General features: G+C 35.9%; 1 protein-coding gene across 1 annotated transcript in view; it reads left to right on the top strand.

The window, feature by feature from the left end:
* PCLO (piccolo presynaptic cytomatrix protein) overlaps positions 1 to 17522 on the top strand; it is a 371358-nt gene that overhangs the window by 292315 nt on the left and 61521 nt on the right. The window contains exons 15-19 of the mRNA XM_026071312.1: positions 1048 to 1098; positions 1570 to 1700; positions 3496 to 3522; positions 8760 to 8853; positions 15252 to 15323. Of these exons, the coding sequence (XP_025927097.1) occupies positions 1048 to 1098; positions 1570 to 1700; positions 3496 to 3522; positions 8760 to 8853; positions 15252 to 15323 (375 nt within the window). The remainder of the gene's footprint in view (positions 1 to 1047; positions 1099 to 1569; positions 1701 to 3495; positions 3523 to 8759; positions 8854 to 15251; positions 15324 to 17522) is intronic.

Here is a 17522-nt window from a genome sequence, read left to right on the forward strand (position 1 = left end):
GGTTTCTAGATCAGTCTTCAGAGAACAGTAAGTTTGTCCTTGTTTGCATCCTTTGTTTTCTTCTGCATCAACCAAGGAAGCACGTGTGGAGAGAATGCAAAAATATTCAAATCTTGCTACAGAACCAGAGAGCTTTCTTGATCGACTGATAGCTTGCAGATTAGAGGTAGGTCCAGGGTGGCTCAAGGGCACCACCGTTTAACAGAGCAGCATTTGTTGAGAGTCCAGGATTTGAAGCAAATGATGAAATTATGCTTCAGCTGCTAACAAACACAAGGAAAAGGAAAAAGAAATAAAAAGATACTCTCTGAGGATTTTATTGCTTTTGTCAGAAATCTATAGAAGCTCAAAAATAGAGAATAGTCAGGAACAGGCAAGACTTTACAGAGTTGTGAAGCGGACGACAAATTTCATGTCACAGTAGATGGCAAATCTGTGGAGGGATTTGAAGATGAAATGATGTAGTTGAACTGATTATCAGAGAACATGGAATAAAGCAAAAAAGCATTATAAGGAGTTGGTATGGAATTATTATATCCGCTTATAATTGTTACCTGGTTTTAGTGTCATTCTTTCCGTTCTTTCTATCCACACTCACCTAAACTTGATTTAAACTATTCTAACCCATGTCATTCAATAGAAATATGCCTGTGTTGTGTTTGACCTGTTACTTGGTTTCTCTTTACAACTTTCAGTTTTGTAAGACTGGGATAGTGCTGTATCTCTCCCTCCCCAAGTCTCCCTGTGTGACCAATGTGCTGAGACTGTAAAGATGCTGATGCCCAGGTTGTCCGCTCCTGTGCTGTGGGAGGCCTATGAAAATGGCTGGAGTGGAATCTTTAAGTATTATTGAAATACCACAATTGCTACTGTTGAACATACAAAGTGTAGACAATGAAATCATTTTGGAAAAATAAATGGTAACAGAGCAATGTAAACAATACTTGTTAAAAATGTTAACTTAGATAACCTATTATTTCCAAGATGCATATGTGTATTTTTGTGAGTGTATGCCTATGTATTTATTTATGTATTTTAATTTGGCAGCCCACTGAAGCTACAAAGTCTGTTTCCCATCCAATCACTGGAGAAATTCAGGTAAATATGTAGTTATTGCTAGGTGAATTGTTGTTGCTACTGGCTGTGTTTCCCTGTTGAATAAGTTTTCTGAAAACAATCTCCATTAAGTGATTTCTTATTCAACACCAACCCCTTGGAGTGTCATTAAGTGAAATAACAGGACGTGTAAGTCACTGCTAGATTTTCACATCTGTCTTTAATGCCACAAACAGAAGAATGGAAAATGCAACTGTTCCTGAAAGGGCTGAAAATACAGTGAACTTCATTACAATCTTTAGCCTTTGGGCACTTATTGTGCGTTACTTCTGAAAGTCTGAGAATCCCATTATAGTCAGTGGGAAGAGAGAGAAACTTCTAAGATGCAGTCATTTCCACCCAAAAGTAAAGATCTAAACCTCACTTTGTTCAAAGGATTTCAAGAGCAGTTGAATCATTTAGGAAATAATGTTTATAAAGAAAAATCTAACAGTGTTTTAATGCCTTCTCTAGCTTCAAGTCAACTATGACAAACACCTTGGCAACCTTATCATCCACATCCTTCAGGCAAGAAACCTTGCTCCCAGAGATAACAATGGCTATTCTGACCCTTTTGTTAAAGTTTATCTTCTGCCAGGAAGAGGGTAAGTGCAGGAGAAATTTCAACCCAAACTTCCTTTCTTTTAATTTGTGTTTGTTACTTGTTGCTAATAAACAGAACAGGCAGTTATTGCTATAGAAAATGTAGGTACAAGATCAGGAAAAATGGTGGATTTTTAATGAGTTATTCAGAATTAAGAACTGGATCCTAATCTCAGGATAAAGTACATGTTTTGTTAGTTGCTTCAGAGGCATCATGATCATATCTGTTAATTTCTTTATTTTTTTAATCTTCCTATTTCAAAATTGTAATGCATGCAAAAATATGTATTGCAAAAATGACAGTTTGCTGAAACATACCAAATATATGGACTTCAAAGTTCTTATTAGAAATCTGTCTTTAATTTGTATTAAATTACCTGGTTTCTGGGGTTCATAATGAGTTGTCCTGTGATGCTGTAATACAGGAAGCTGCAAGTTAAGTTTAAAATGGAGTTATTGCTTTAGCTCAGACACTCTGAATTTGGGACAGATTTGCAAACATGCACAGTCACAGGACCTGAGTTTGATTTAAGGTTACCGTATAATATTAAAGGTCAGAAATATTAGACAGAAAACATTCATTCCGTGTGGTTTTTTGTTTTTTTTTTAAGCTCTAAGAGCTAAGATGTGGTTTTAGTAGTCCTGGTAATTTTGTATTTAGTGACTATACAAATCACTAATCATTTTTTCACAGACCATTTCTTTTTGTGCTCTGATGATAATTACAAATAGCTCAGTAGTTTTTCTTTAAAAATATGCTTCTATACTAGTGACATTATAGCTTTTTATTGCTCTAAAGTTGCAGGATGTCGTATGCATGCATAACTATACATATAGTTATATTAATTCTGCTGCCTTCAGTGATACAATAGATATATCTAAAGTTAAGTTGACAGATCAGGCCTTAGTTTGCAAAGACAAATTCCAACAAACTTTTCTGTTTGTGTAGTCACACTCATTTTAAAAGACTCTTAGACTTGGCTATGCTATTAAAAAAATGTATTTCTGACCTTATTTAAGTTAACAGGAAAGTGAATGCTATGGTCACAGTTCAGCATGTGGTATAAGGACAAACACAGCTAAGAGCAGTTGAATGGGACAATTAAAGGCATGGTCTTATCAGCATTAGAACTTGCTAATTCAAGCTCTACAGGATTCAGTATTGTTCAATGGCACTGGTCCCAAAACTATCACTGAATGTAATGGGAACAGGTTAGGACCTGTTCTAAAATGGCAGTTTATGGTGGACAGATAGAACGTTCAATTATTAAAAATTTGGAAGCTTTTTCATGCACTTAAGAGTCTTGTCTAATACTCAAATACTTGATGAAACCAATCTTACTGGTACATTTTGCAGGTACATTCACTGATGCAGAAATGAGGCTTTGAACTACAGATATGTCCATCCTCCAGAGTTCTAAGCCAGATCCAAATATAGGTTCAAGCTTGGGGCCAAATTATGAAGAATTTGGATTTTACTTTTATTCTCATTCATTTACAATATGGCAATATTCTTGTTTCACATGTAACTTGGTGCTTTAGAGAATAATGAAAATGAAGAGCTTCTCAAAAGTGTGAAGCTTGTATGGGAAACCAGAAACTTAACTGCTCATAAATAGCTTTTATTTGTAGTTCAATCCATATTAGGTTGCTTGTTCTTTCTAATGCTTCTATTTCCTTTGATTTTGATACTAGAAACTACCCACTATTCACATGTTTTCTTTCATCTCTTTCTCTTCCCATTTTTTCTCATGCTGCTTCTTCTGCGTCCCTAACACTAATGCTGGGGGTATGCAGACAAGTCATGGTTGTCCAAAATGCAAGGTAGAGTGTACTGTCTTTCAATTTTATTCTTTCATTTTTGTATGCGTGCAGGATGTTATGATAAGCCTGTGCATTGAGCCATAGATTTCTCTTGAGTTTTGATGGCACATGATTACAGCATGTTTTTGCTACTCATCCTTTATTAAATCCCATTTTCGGGTCAGAAGGAATCGGAAACAAATAACTAGCATTCCTTGATGCAGTAACATTCTAGGCTCAAACTCCAAAAACTTCTTTTGAAGTCTGGAATAATTTAGTTCAATAAGAGACATCTAAAATTGGTCCTCACTCACTGAAAGTTGCAGGGTAATTATCTATGAACTTGTCTCACAATTTTGAATGATGCCAAGAGAGACTGATGCAGTTTGGAACTGAGCCAGAGTATTTTTCTCTCTACATCTTGCACAGCATCTTTGTATAAAACCAAGTAACATTCTAAATAATCACCTAGATGAATTTAAGCTGGTTGATCCTATAAAAGGCCATTTAATGTAAATGTTTTTTTAGTTACTGGAATTACTTATACTTTGTTTGTGCTGAGTTGGAAACATAAGGCAAAATTCTGTTCTGGAGAAATGCTAGTATCAACCCAGAATAAGTACATGGTAATAGAATTTCAGCCCTATAATTCTACACTTGTTTAAAAAGGGAAGCCTTATCAAACAAGTTGACAGATGGCTTTTTAATAAACAGATCTACTCTAACATCATCCTGTTTCATCATTAATAAAATTATTAAATGGATGTGTTTAAATGCCACATTTTACATGTGGTTATTCTATACTTTCTTCATTGTATTTTCAGTTTTATTAAGTATCAATAAAATACAATTTGGGAAACATGGAGAAATGATAGTAATGCAATTTCCATCTCATCACATATGGCATAGCTTATGAATTTCCAGTGTGAATTATTTCATACGAGGTATAGATTAGCTTTAATGAATGTGTTAAAGCATTACCAATAGCAGCCCAGAGGAGAATGTGTACCAGTAGGATAGACTTAATGTATTTGCCAAATCTTTCCCGTCAGACTTTTAAAGACCTGGCCTGTCATCCAGCTTAGTCTGGGTCTGGGCTGCCTTAGAGGTGGCCAGGGTCTCCTGCTTCCCTCTGCTCTATGGACTTCACTGGAAATATTCCAGAGTTACGATGTTAACAGCACATTTAACCTTTGTTTCTGCCAGCTCTACAACTCAACACTGTGTGAATCACCTTCTCACATATCTCCAGAAAGAATCAGAAACTTTGAAAAGGTGATGAAGTTGTAATATTGCAGAAGGAAATTGAGGACAGGAAGGGGAATGTCATGGTGTTATTTTCTTGGTTGAGTGCATAATAGGACCTTTCCTACTTTCTTCAAATAGAAGGCATATTAGGTCTTTAAAATCAATATGTCAGCTGACTTTTAGACAGGCCCAAGCTATACATTACTACAGCAGCTTCATTAAGGTAAGAAGTAAATGGGTTACCTTGGGTGTAGGAGAAGTCTAGGTAATCTTTCAGTAGGAGTTAATCAGATTAAATATTCATTTGAGGAGTGTTGTGAGGCCAAAGAGAGAGTTGCTCTCAACCCTGCTGTCACTTGCCAATGTTGCCTTGCTCCAAGTGGGTACGTGAATTCTCAAGAAGACTTAGAGTGATGGATGTGCTTTCCTGGCTTCAGAGAGTAGGAGAAGAATGCAGCAGAGGGTTTAAACTATTTAAGATTTGCTTGCAAAAAAAACTTTGGATGAGTTTCTTTTTTAACGTGCATTTGCTCCCTGTAGATTCTCTTCCATCCCTCTCTTGTTAATGTATAAGAAAAAAGAAAGCTTTCCAAAAAGATACTGCTGTACTCCTTGGCCAACAAAACTGATTGCATTATGGAGAGCTGCTGCTTTCTTCTCATAAGCAGAGGTGGACAAATACTATGTTTTACAAACTCCATTTTTCAATAAATGGAAGACAGTGGTATAGCATTTTTTTTCAAGAAAATAAATGTAACTGCACAGAACGACTATAAGCAAAAAGCAAGAGCAGAAAGAGCTGCAAGCCCATTTCATTAGACAATATCATTCAGCACTGACAGCTTGACCAAAAAAAGGAGAGGGGACTTATTTTCCTATCATTGAGAGCAAAAAATGTTTTATTGCTTTGATCAAAGCTTGTCTGTGTTGTACCTTTTTCTGCAGCTCTGATATGATATCATTGGAGAGATACAAGAGCCAAGGCTTCTGTCTTTTTTTTTTTTTTGTAATAACTATGTGAAAATGAAGTGGCACTTGCTAGAAATTGGAGATTTCTCTCTTTAGAAAGAAAGAAAAAAAATCAATTTATGCATATAATTATCCATTTTTTATGCAAAAATAGATATTTTAATTACATAAGTATGATCTGAATGATTTGCTGAAAGTGGAAACATCCAAAATTGAAAAGAATCATTTTTAAAATAAAAAGTTAAGAGGAAAAAAAAGAAAAGCTTTTAAGCTGAATGAAAAATTTCAGCCAGCTCTAGGTTTCAGTATGGAAAAGTCAATGAAGTTTATTATTCTTCATGCTTGATAATATCTAGATGCTCTATTTAAATGCTAAATTCCAGATGCCTTCTTGCTATGCTCACACTATTCAGAGTGGTCCCACAAGCAGAGCTGTTGATCTCCTTTCACAATGCATCCCCACTATCATAATGTCGATGTATGTGACATTTTATAGGTTTCTTGACATACCAGGTTTATAAAGCTGATATTATGTCCACTTCACGACTGTGGCTCTCATGTTATGGTTGTAGTGAGTGGCTCAGTAATCCACTGAGGATGGTTGTTCTCTACAACATCTGCCTGGCACTCAGTTCAATTACTTAGTGAGCTTAAAGATAAGTAGTTGGTCCTCCTCGTAGGTCCATTGTGCCCAGCCTCCATCGGTATGCAGTACTTTGATTGTATAAACATTCAAATCTTTCCATAAAGTGAGTTTAGCATCATTCCTCCCCTTGTGAACCAACATTTTCAATAAATGCTGGCTGATTAGATAATGGAACGGAGCTATAAAAGCAGGTAATTACATTTAAAATTAGTTCTGAAGATACATTAGCAAGAATACAGTTGGGAACAGAGACATTTTGGCAAAAGAATGAACTGGAAGGCATAACTTCCTACATGTTTTCTAAGTAGTTTCTGAAATATTGCATAAACTTCAGAAAATTAATTTAAATCTATTGAGTTTCATGGACACTCTCCAATCAGTACAACTATTTAAGTAATTTAAAATGTATACTATGTAAAGAATGGAATTTCTGAAATATAGTGGGTTTGTTATTCAGATTTTTTTTGGTCAGTTTTGTAATGTATTGACTAATGTAAAAAAGACAAATTAAGGAAACTTAATCTCCAGAACCAGCCAAAATAATAATTTTAATTGTGTTTTAATTCTTGTAGCAGTGTATTGAAGAGTGCCTCATTACACAAGCAATACTGTTAATTTTAGTGGGAATACTTGAGTGTTTAGCGGGTAAAGCCACCATATCCAATGCTGTAATACTGTAGGTATACAAAGTAAGGCAGTCCCTTAAGAATTAGAAAAGAGAGAAAAACAAAAGGAAATATTAACCTGTACTGTATTTCTTTTACACTTTTAATATTCTTATCAAAACAATTGAGAATGCTCCTCTCTCTCAAAAGAAACCCCAAACCTCACAGAGTGTACTAATAAAAGAAACAGTGCCCGGGAATAATCCTGGGAGCTGGAACTCAGTCGTCAGTACTGTCAAAATTTTAGTCCAGGCTAGCCATGCTTTTTGACCAGCTCAACTACCATTCTCCCAAACAGTTCCTAGCCCGCTTTGGGAAGTAACAAGCTGGCTAGCAGGGGCTTTGATGTGGCCATCGCTTTTTGGAGAATAGTGCCACTAAGAATTCCAGAATAATTAGAAGGTAGCACAAGACCCAACATTGCCCCAAAGGCATACAGCGTCAGCTTTAATTCAGACCGGCACTAGTCTGGTACCATGCGCTATACACCATTAGTGGCTGGGCCGAATGAATGAGACCCTGGAGCGCATCTCCTGGCTTAGCTTCATGTGAAAGGAATCTAGCTCATTAGCACTGAGGCCGTGACACAGGGCAAACCCAAACACAGTTCAGTGTTCGCAGTTCAAACACAGTCAGAAGTGAGACAGTCGGGAGAACAGCACATGGCCAAATGTTAGTGTAGAGGCACCCTAGCAGAGTTTAGTGGGGTAGATACTGGTCATCCCATGCCATTTTGGCCTTAATGCTAAAGAACAGTTCTGAGCACATTAAATTTAATAGTAGATGTAACATGTAAGTCCTTTAATGCATGGGAAGTTTTAACAGAAGTCTAAGGGCAGTTAACTTGCAGAGTAGCAAAAAAAGATTCTTTATATCTGCTGGGTTTTCAAAGTATTAAAAGCTTTTCATGTTCTCCTCCCCAACCTTTTCATGATCTCCATTAAAATTTGTATTAAATTAAAATTGGAATGGAAGCAAATCTGACATCAAAGCTCACAGTGCTAGATGGATCCATTTTCTATTAAAGGCTAGTTCATTGCTTTCCCCATATTCAGGAAGTGCAAAGTATAATAGAATGCACTACCAATTCTTTTCTAAAAACAGATTATTCAGCCAAATTTTTTATTCTTGGCTATTGATAAAAACAATCATGAGCTTGATGCACTTTTATGTTTCTTTCCAGTATAGTTAGAGGCAGATCCAAAGAACAAGATCAATAAGAAATTAGTGCTTATATCATTAAGAGGATATTAGTTACCCTATGGCATTCATTAAACATTCTTGTGAGACGGGTCTGCTATAATCAGAGAATGTAAACTATAAATATAATGGATTCATGCTACCTTAATGGTCTAATAGGAGATTGTCTTAGAAAAGAAATCAATGCATTATCTCTTTCTTTCATAAGCAGAGCACAACTCCTTCAGTGCAAAACCAAAGCATGTGTGCCTGTGCTAACTGGTGCTTTAGGCTGAAACAGTTGTGGACAGAGACAGCCTACTGAAGAGTCATAGGAAGATGTTTTAAAAGCCCATGTCAGGAAAGCATACTAAATGTAAAAAGACCCATAGGCTGTCTTTGTCCTCATGTAACTCTGAGCTGTTGCAGAATTGAGGAATGGAGTTCTTTTCTTTTTTTCTTTTTTCCTTTTTTCCTTTTTTTTTTTGCATTAGAGCTGAAAGAAACAAGAAATCACTAATGTAATGTTTCCTTCCTTTGTTCAAATTCAGTGCTGAGTATAAGCGGAGGACTAAATACGTGCAGAAGAGCTTGAATCCTGAGTGGAATCAGACAGTCATTTATAAAAATATCTCCATGGAGCAGGTGTGTGACTTGGTACTATTCAGTGGGATTTGCTGCTTTATTTGTTTGATCTGTAGTGCTCACTGTGATGGGAGCAGCGGTACTGGCAATTCTGTGAACCCCTATGAACTCTTGCCAAATTTAGGGAAAACTTGGAATGATGTCTTTGGCTTTAATAGAACTCACTATATCAATACTCTGTTATTGGCCCGTTTGCTCATAAAAAATGGTCATTTGTGGGAATGGGGGGTAGTGTAGAAGGTACCAAGTGTGAATTTCCTTGACCAGCCCCATGCAGCTCCTCACTCTTTACACACGCATCAAATTCTATACACACACTTACAATAGGAAAACACCCGAGGAGAATGCTATTATTTCTGCATGATTGATATTGTTGTATTCTTAGTAATTTTACAAGTACCTTCAATATAAGTGTATCAGACAAACAGTGAGTTCTTTTGAGACAGGGAAGTTGATCACTACTAACTTTTTCTCCTCTTCCGTAACTGTGGTTCACAGGAAGCACGTGACCCATCAACTTAATCACAGATTATGCCCTGAGATTCATGCTTTTGTCAGCATTCCTCAGATTTGTGGAGATAGTGCCAGAATCTTAACGTTCATAAGTATGTCATAAGTACAGATGTGGCAACTCTAAAAATGATAATGGAATACAGGGAGGGAATAAATCAAGACATAAGGAGTTTCTAAAGCAGATGCAAAAACAATCATTCTTGGTTCCAGAAGTCATGTAAGTTTACTCAGAATAAAAATTTTTTTTGTTCAAAAACATGTGTGAAATTTAGATACACATGTTTACATGTAGCAGCAATGTTTAGTAATTGGCTTGAAATATGAATCAACTGAAAAAAAAAAAAAAACAAAAACCACAGAAGCAGCTTAATTTCCTTGTTATAGAAGACTTCAATCACATTTGGGAAGGAGGTCTATGAAAGTCTTCTCCGCCTGTTTCTTGGTGACTCCCTAACTCTAATTATGATCTGTGGTGTTAACTGAGGCAGTATGTAGTAATTTCAGTCCTCTTTCTCTCCTTTTCCCTTTTAAAGAGACTTTTTTTACCATTTGAAAAGGCAAAATGATGGTCAAGGCCTTTTGTTTAAATTGAATACTGGATCTGCACTGGATCTTAGTATTTTGTTCTTGATACTTTCAACTTCATTTTTCAAGGCCATCTAATCTTTCAGTACTTCATAAAAGATCCTGCAATGACCAGAATTTTGAATGACCAAATTTTTCAATGCCTTTAACACACTTCTCCAACATGACACCAAGACCTCAGTATTATCTTCCTAACTTAAAATGTTAGTTATTCATTCTTTTTGTTCGGCAAGGGCAACATAGATTAAGATGTTGGCTTTTGCAAGGAGCAAAACCCTTCTCACAGAGGGACTTGCATAGTTGCTCATCTCATCTACAGCCTCTTGTCTTTATAGTCACTGCCTCAGAGTAATTCAGAGGAACTCTGTTATACGTAGTGGTTATGGTTAATAGGTTTTCAGATGCTGGTTATGGTTAGTAGGGTTTCACATGCTGTTTCTTGTAAGCTTGCATAAATGGAAGCTCATTGACAGAAAGCCTAAGAAATAAGACTGTGAGGTTTGTATGGCTGCAACATAAACCCTAAATCTTCTAGGTTCAGTGAAAAGGTTCATAAGCCTTAACAGCATTTCCAAACAATGTGGTCTGAGCTTTCCATTTAAAAATGACTCTTCAGTTTACTTAATTTGCTTTCATATTCTGCTGTGATGTTTCACACAGCTGTAGGTAAGAGTGCTTGGGCATCAGATATTCGATTGCTGTTTGGTCATTTTAAATTAGATAATGACCTCTAGGATTTGGTAGACAGAGATTTATGTCAGAAAATCTCCTGATATCGATGTCAGTCTTTTAACCATTGCTTGGTGAAATGTAGCCTTTAGGTCACATATTGCATTCTTTGAACTTTTGCTTTCAATTTGCAAATTCCCTCCTTTTCCCTTCCTCTGAGATTTTTATACAGGGCTTATGATTGTAAGTGTGCATGCTTCTTCCAAGCATCACGTCTGTTATATATTCTGTCCTCTTCTCAGGCAGGGAAGTGTGTGCAGGGAATAGTGTTTCCTTCCACACCTCTTCATGGCTTTTATTTAGTGGTTAGATACCTGTGTGAGTGATTCTTCTCCTATTAAATTTGGTGCCCTGGCTCAGAGAAGACAAAGTAAAATACGTACCTAAATCAGCAAATTAATCCACGCTGATGATAAGTACATTCTACAGTTTGAAGAACTATTGGCATGCATAGCTATTATTTTCACTTATAACCATCATGAATACATATTTCAGAGTAGTAAAAAATATGAAGAGAAATATAAGACAGTAGTCATGATAGACTGAGAATGAATGATCTGATCAACAAACAGGCAAAAATGCATCATACATAAAGTTGTACAGAGTTAACAAGCCATTCCCTAATATAAACTCATGAATCTTTATAAATATTATTTCCTAAAAGAAGCATTTCCTTTCCATTCAAAGCATGGCTTGCTTTCTGACAGCAAATAAGTATTATTAAATATCTCCTAAAATAGTCCTTTCACTGTCTAGACATTGGCTGGTTGCACAATTTTTCATTTTCCTTTTCTGTTTCATAACAACTGAAATTAAACTGAAAATAATTATGAGAAAGAGATCACTTTGAAATGAAACAGACTTTTTCAAAGTCGGAATGATTAGTTTTATAATGTAGCAAATTCTACTTTGACAGTTGGAGATAAAATAAACTAAACTCTGAATATTTAGTAATTTAAGTTTTTTGTTAAGTAATAAGGTGGAAATAACTACAGTTTGAGAAGAAGGCCCAGTACACACAGTATAAATATTGTATAACAATTGCTAACTCAAGTCAACTGCCTACTTTAAGTAGGAGATGATGCATTTGAATAGTTTTAGGAGAGATGGTAAAAGATGTAAGTTCTTTTGCTGGTTACATCACTGGTATAATGTATGACCTCAGTGCAATGTGTGGCTTTGTTTATCTCAATTTCTTATTCATCAGAAACTGGATAAAATTATTTCCTCAAGTAACAGATATAAATCATTAAAATGCGTAGCTAAAGCTCTTGCAAAATATTTTCTTGTCCTTAAATTGAAGTTAACATATTTAGGAAGAATAATATTTTCAAAAGTCCATGAGTGATTTAGGAGCCTAAATCTCATTCCCAAAAGTAATAAAAGTTTTCATAAGAGCCAATGAGACATTGAAGCCTAAATATTACTGAAGATCTTGAACAATAGAATGTAGGTTCCTAAGTCACCTATCAAAAGTATTTTATCCTCCCATGTCCTGAAGTACAGCAATATATAGCTGAGAACAATAAAGTGTTAAATGTGAATATAAACACAAATAAGTATATTGCATGATACAACACCTTAATTTCTACTCATCAAATATATAAACTGAAATTTGTGATCTTACTCTTTTATAATATCTGTGAAGTAGTTACAGAATTTGCTTTAGGCATAGGAGAAAAGAAAACTGCATTAAAATATTGCCTTTGCTCCAGTCATGGATTGTATGCACTTTTTCAAGGAAAAATTATTAAATATTTCAAGCAATGCATTTTTTTAATTACAAATAGACCTGCGTTATCAGTTTCAACACACAACAATCTTAAGACATTCAAATCCAAAAATGGACACTTCTGTCGTGTGTTGTTGATTATGTCTTCAACAAGAGAAAATATTATTTATAGCAGCAGATTCTGCATATTCCTTCATCTTCTTTAAATGATGGTTGTCCACAGCAGCCTAAGGCTAACTGGAGTTCACATTCAATAACATGTCTTTACTTTGTTTTTCCCTTTAGCATGTTCCCCCAAAGCAATACCTGAAATTAGCTTAGGAAAGCTCTTTTCATAACATGGTTTGTGCTCAGATTGCTTTTTGTAGTGTGCGTATGGTCAGCTGGGCCAAACGGCTTTCCTTTTTTTAAGGGCACTTTCTTATTTCCCTGCAAGTGCATTGCCCATTTGCAGAAACCTACCGGCAGGAGTCCATTTCAAAAAAATCATCTGGCATAAGTTAAATCCCTGATAGGGATCTGAACTTCTGGCTTCATGAGCTAAAACAGGCTGGTGTAAAGCAGAACCTTGCTTTGCTGTGCTAGTAATAATGACTACTTTTCAAGTCACTGGCCATCAAGGGCTCTTTGCCTTTAATAGTGGTACATATATACAGGGTCAGAAAAGCAATTTTCCTCCTATTTGAAACTCATTTCATGCACCCTGCCTAATAAAGCTCTTCTGATGGTTTTTCATTGTCATAATATTTTATAAAAGCTTTATTAAACTAAGAGGCTTAAAATAGAGATCTCAAAGAAATCTAACTGCTGCAAGTTTTCAGCACAGTTTTATTATTATACTAATGCAAAAAAGCTAGCAAGGTAGGGTTCCAGCTGCTTGAAAGTCTCATCTGTTTTCCAGTTTCCACAAAAATCCTTCAAATCCATATGTATTTTTTTCCCTTTCCTGGATCTATACGTTCTTCTCACTCTTTGCACTGTCATCACTTGCAACAAGAAGACCATGTCCTTCCAAAATAGCAAAGACTGAGACAACACACTTCTGAAAAGTATTTATGCTATTCCTCTCTTTTTTGAGGATACAAGCACAAATACTTAATGTAACAGGAAACTATATCATTCAGGAATCTAAAAGTAGCATGGACCAGTGGCTGCCCAACTCATTTTTTCAGGTTATTTTTCACATTGCAATTTTGATACTGTCTTGGAATAGAAAAGAGAAGGAATTTGATTCAGTCAAGGAAATCAGCTTTACACATTCTGTAAAGCATATTCAAAAGAGAACCTTTTCTGTGTTCAACTTTTTGCTTAATTTTTGTAGGGTGTTTTTTAAGAAGACTATGTTAAATACTGCCTAAGTAGGCAGGATTAAAAAAGAGAAAGATTAAAGAACTGTTCTGAATTATTAAAATATATATTTTTAAATCTTAGCTTTCAAATCACGTTGTTGCCTTCTTAAAGAGTACATTGTAGCTGCTAAAAATAATAGCATTACCCTTTGTGTGGGTTTACCAGGATATGCTGATTTTAACATGATTTCTAAAGAAACTGGCTTTGCATAGTTGCTCATTTTTCTAAAACTAGCTGGGAGCAGCAGATATTCCTAATAAATAATAATAAGATGAAATTATCAGTTCAGTGCAATTTAAAATGTTTAAAACTGTCTGAATCAGTGTTCCATTAAACCAAGCAGCAGTGGAAGTAAATAGCGAATGCTGGTTTTCCTGAGAGTACATGTAACAGGTATATTAAATGGGATGGCTTATTATTTTGATCAACAATTGGATCCTTTGTTGCACCTCTGTCCTAAGCAGCCAGCTAATAGTGAAAGCCGTGAGTGACGGGTTGCTTCTGTTGGGATGACAATCCTAACTATAGCGTAAGATTTCTATTCTGACTTCTTTTATCCAAGTATGCAGAGTCCCATTTTCCTTGGAAGGATCCAAGAAATTTTCCACTTACCACTCCCCAGCCTGACTTCTCAGACATCCCATATCCCCACTACTTTTTTTTTTTTCTTCTCTCTTTCAAGCCACATGAATTTATTACTGCCTCTCCAGCCACCGGCTGGACTTCTGCTCCTAGCACAGGACATGGATAAAGAATCCTGTTGCCCTTTCTTTCCATCAGTCCCCACAGACCCCTCAGATCAACCTTTTCTATAAGGTCAACTGCTTTGGTCAACGGCTCCTCTGTCTCAAGCTATCTTGTCACATAAAAAGACTTGTTTCTTCCTTTATCCCATAAGAAGAGTGATTTACACAACTATCGTGTTTATCAAGATCTGCAGATAATAGGTTTTGATGGTGGTCATTAATGCCTGACAGTACAACTTGTCCTCCATGTCTGCGCTGCTTGCAGTCCCAGTGACTGCACTGTGCTTCCAGGGGTGTTAAAGCCAAGCCTTCACAGGTGACATTATACAAATGGAGTATTTAAATCAATATGTACGAAATCCACATTCAGATGAACTTTAGACAAATGTCTGAGTTCTGTATAAACAAAACAACTCATCAGACCTGACGAGAAGAAAAGCAGCAGAAAATACAAAAATGGGGCTTTAAAAAAATTAATTTGACTGTTGTGGCGGACATGCAGGCTGGCAAAAATCAACTTACGGAAACTCCTCAAACAGTGCCAAATACAAGTCCATCTGTCTTGCTATCAAATAATAGCACAAAATTCTTTTTCTGAGATCAAGGTTGATGGGAGGACAAAAGCTGCCTGGCTGTCACTATGAGAAAGGGTACAAGGAGATGACAAATAGAACCCACTATACAGACTTGATATGAAGTTTATGGTGGCAATGGGGTTAATTATCTTTTGACTTAAATTGTAGCTGAAAAAGAAAACACTGGAAGTGACTGTCTGGGATTATGATAGATTCTCCTCGAATGACTTTCTTGGTGAAGTGAGTATCTAATTTTCTCCTCTCTCTGCCCTGACTAGTGAGAAAGCTGATTAACTACATGCTGGTATTTGGAAACTGTTTGCTTCCTAGGTATAGGAGTAGTGAAAACATGCATTCTTTAAGTATTACCTTCAGTACATAACGGTTTTAATGCTGACTTCATAACAAAATTGTTGTGATTTCCTTCATTCAGACATGTAAGATACCTGCCTTCTCTTTCACTCAGTGAACTGTAGGTAAGTTTATTTGGGACTCAACACAATGTTATTTCAGGGAAAATTAAGATGGTTTTCTGAGCATGGGACAGTAACAGCCATAAGCGTGACTGCATGGGGAATTCCTGTTAAGACTGATAAACTATATGTATGATAAGCTCTATTTTAATGTGATATGGCAGGCTGAGAAGGTATCAGTCTTTGGAAATGATTAAAAGATTAAATTCTGCCATCAAGCCATAATTCAGCATATGCACAAGTAATTTCAAGTGTTAGCTATTTGGTCTTGCTGATTCGAGGTCTCATTTTTAACTCCTGTGAAATAAATAATACTACAAAAATGTAATTGAAAGCAAAATCTTGTAAGGTTTTTTGTGAATACCCTAATAATTAATAATAAAAGAGATCGGTGATCATGGGAAGCAATGCACTTTCTCTTTAAAAAGCAAATAAACATATGCACGTATAATACAGAATTGCCAGCAATAACCATGATGTCAAATAAGTAATTTAAAATGTTATTACCGAAGAGGATCATAATTAGAAATAGATGCCCAGAAAAATCGATTCCTCAAGTTACTGTTCATAAACAGTAACTCAAAGTATCTCTGCTTATCCTGCCTTTGAATTTAGCAAAACAGCACCCAGTTCAGCTCCAGTTCCCTTTTGTGTAACTATAAAACTGGGCAATAAGCATCACTATTTGAACAATTACTAAAATAAATATATAGGAAGCAGCTACATGATTACTTATTTCCTGCATACTGCATCAGTATTCTTGCTGAGTTCATTATATTTATCCAAATGCAGGGCTTTACTGAATGTTTACATCATTATTATTTATGATATTTAGAAAACGGATGCTCCTGCAGCTGCTTTCACAGCAAGATTAAAACTTTTGGCTTGAAATATTTTCAACATCTAGAACTATTTTATTTATTAAATCATTTAGACTTAAATAGGAAAATAGTTCTCCCTGGAGAAAGGAAGGGGAAAAGACTATCCAGTCTTACTTGCGCAGTAACATCAAATAAGGAAAATCCAGATCATGCCATAAGGAATTTGTCACAAAGGTGTAAGCAGTGCTGCTAATGGGCATCAAAGACTGTAGTTGCATTGAATGTGACTGTAGTCACATTGCCCTAGAAGACAAGTGGCACATCATGGTTCACATCCAAACGCTCTTCTCCTCAAGAACAGAGCCCCCAGTCTACAACACCTATCTGGAATATTGGTGTCTTCCATGTGATTCCCAAAATCACAGCCAAAAACCACACTAGGGAGCATGCTGATTACTAAGTTATAAATGGAACACAACCAGAGGATGCAAGTATAGACCTAACCAGAAAGACCAAGCCAGGTCACATACAGACCTGTAAAGCTGTAAGAAAGAAGGAAAGGAAGAAAGACTTTTGACCTTCTAGACAAGATCAGTTGTGAGGAGACTTCCCCGTACCTAAACTTGAAGGGGTTTTCTTTTATTCAGTCTTGTAATCAACTGTGAAGACATAGTTCCCAGAGGTATTTTCACTCTTTATTTGTCTGGTATTTCTAAAGCTTCCCTACCTGACCTTAGTGTTAATTCCTCTCACCTTAGAGCCAAACACAAGGCTGATTTTGTCCTTTCCTTTGTTCAAGACTTTCTGATGACGCTTTAGTACTCTACGTCTGTTGTTTTTTGATTTTTTTTTTTTTTTAGAAATTTTGCAAAATGTCTATTAGCAATGCAAGTGACCTAGAGCTGGTTTTAGCTACTTTTTTTTTTTTTTTCCCTTGGCAGGTTGCTCATTTCATTGCTTCATTGCTATTGTATCCCTTCCCCTCCCCCCCAGTGAAGTTTTGATTCCTGAATGGCCTATTGAATTCTATTATTTTAGTGAAGTGCAAAGGTGCAAATTGCAAATCCCTATTCTTTTCTTTTTTTACAAATTCTGTAGATATGAAAATTTGAAAAGAATTAACAAACACCAGTCTTACATTGTAC

This window comes from Apteryx rowi, unplaced genomic scaffold (assembly GCF_003343035.1).
Source record: "Apteryx rowi isolate R43461 unplaced genomic scaffold, aptRow1 scaffold_108, whole genome shotgun sequence".
Taxonomy (NCBI): Eukaryota; Metazoa; Chordata; class Aves; order Apterygiformes; family Apterygidae; genus Apteryx; species Apteryx rowi.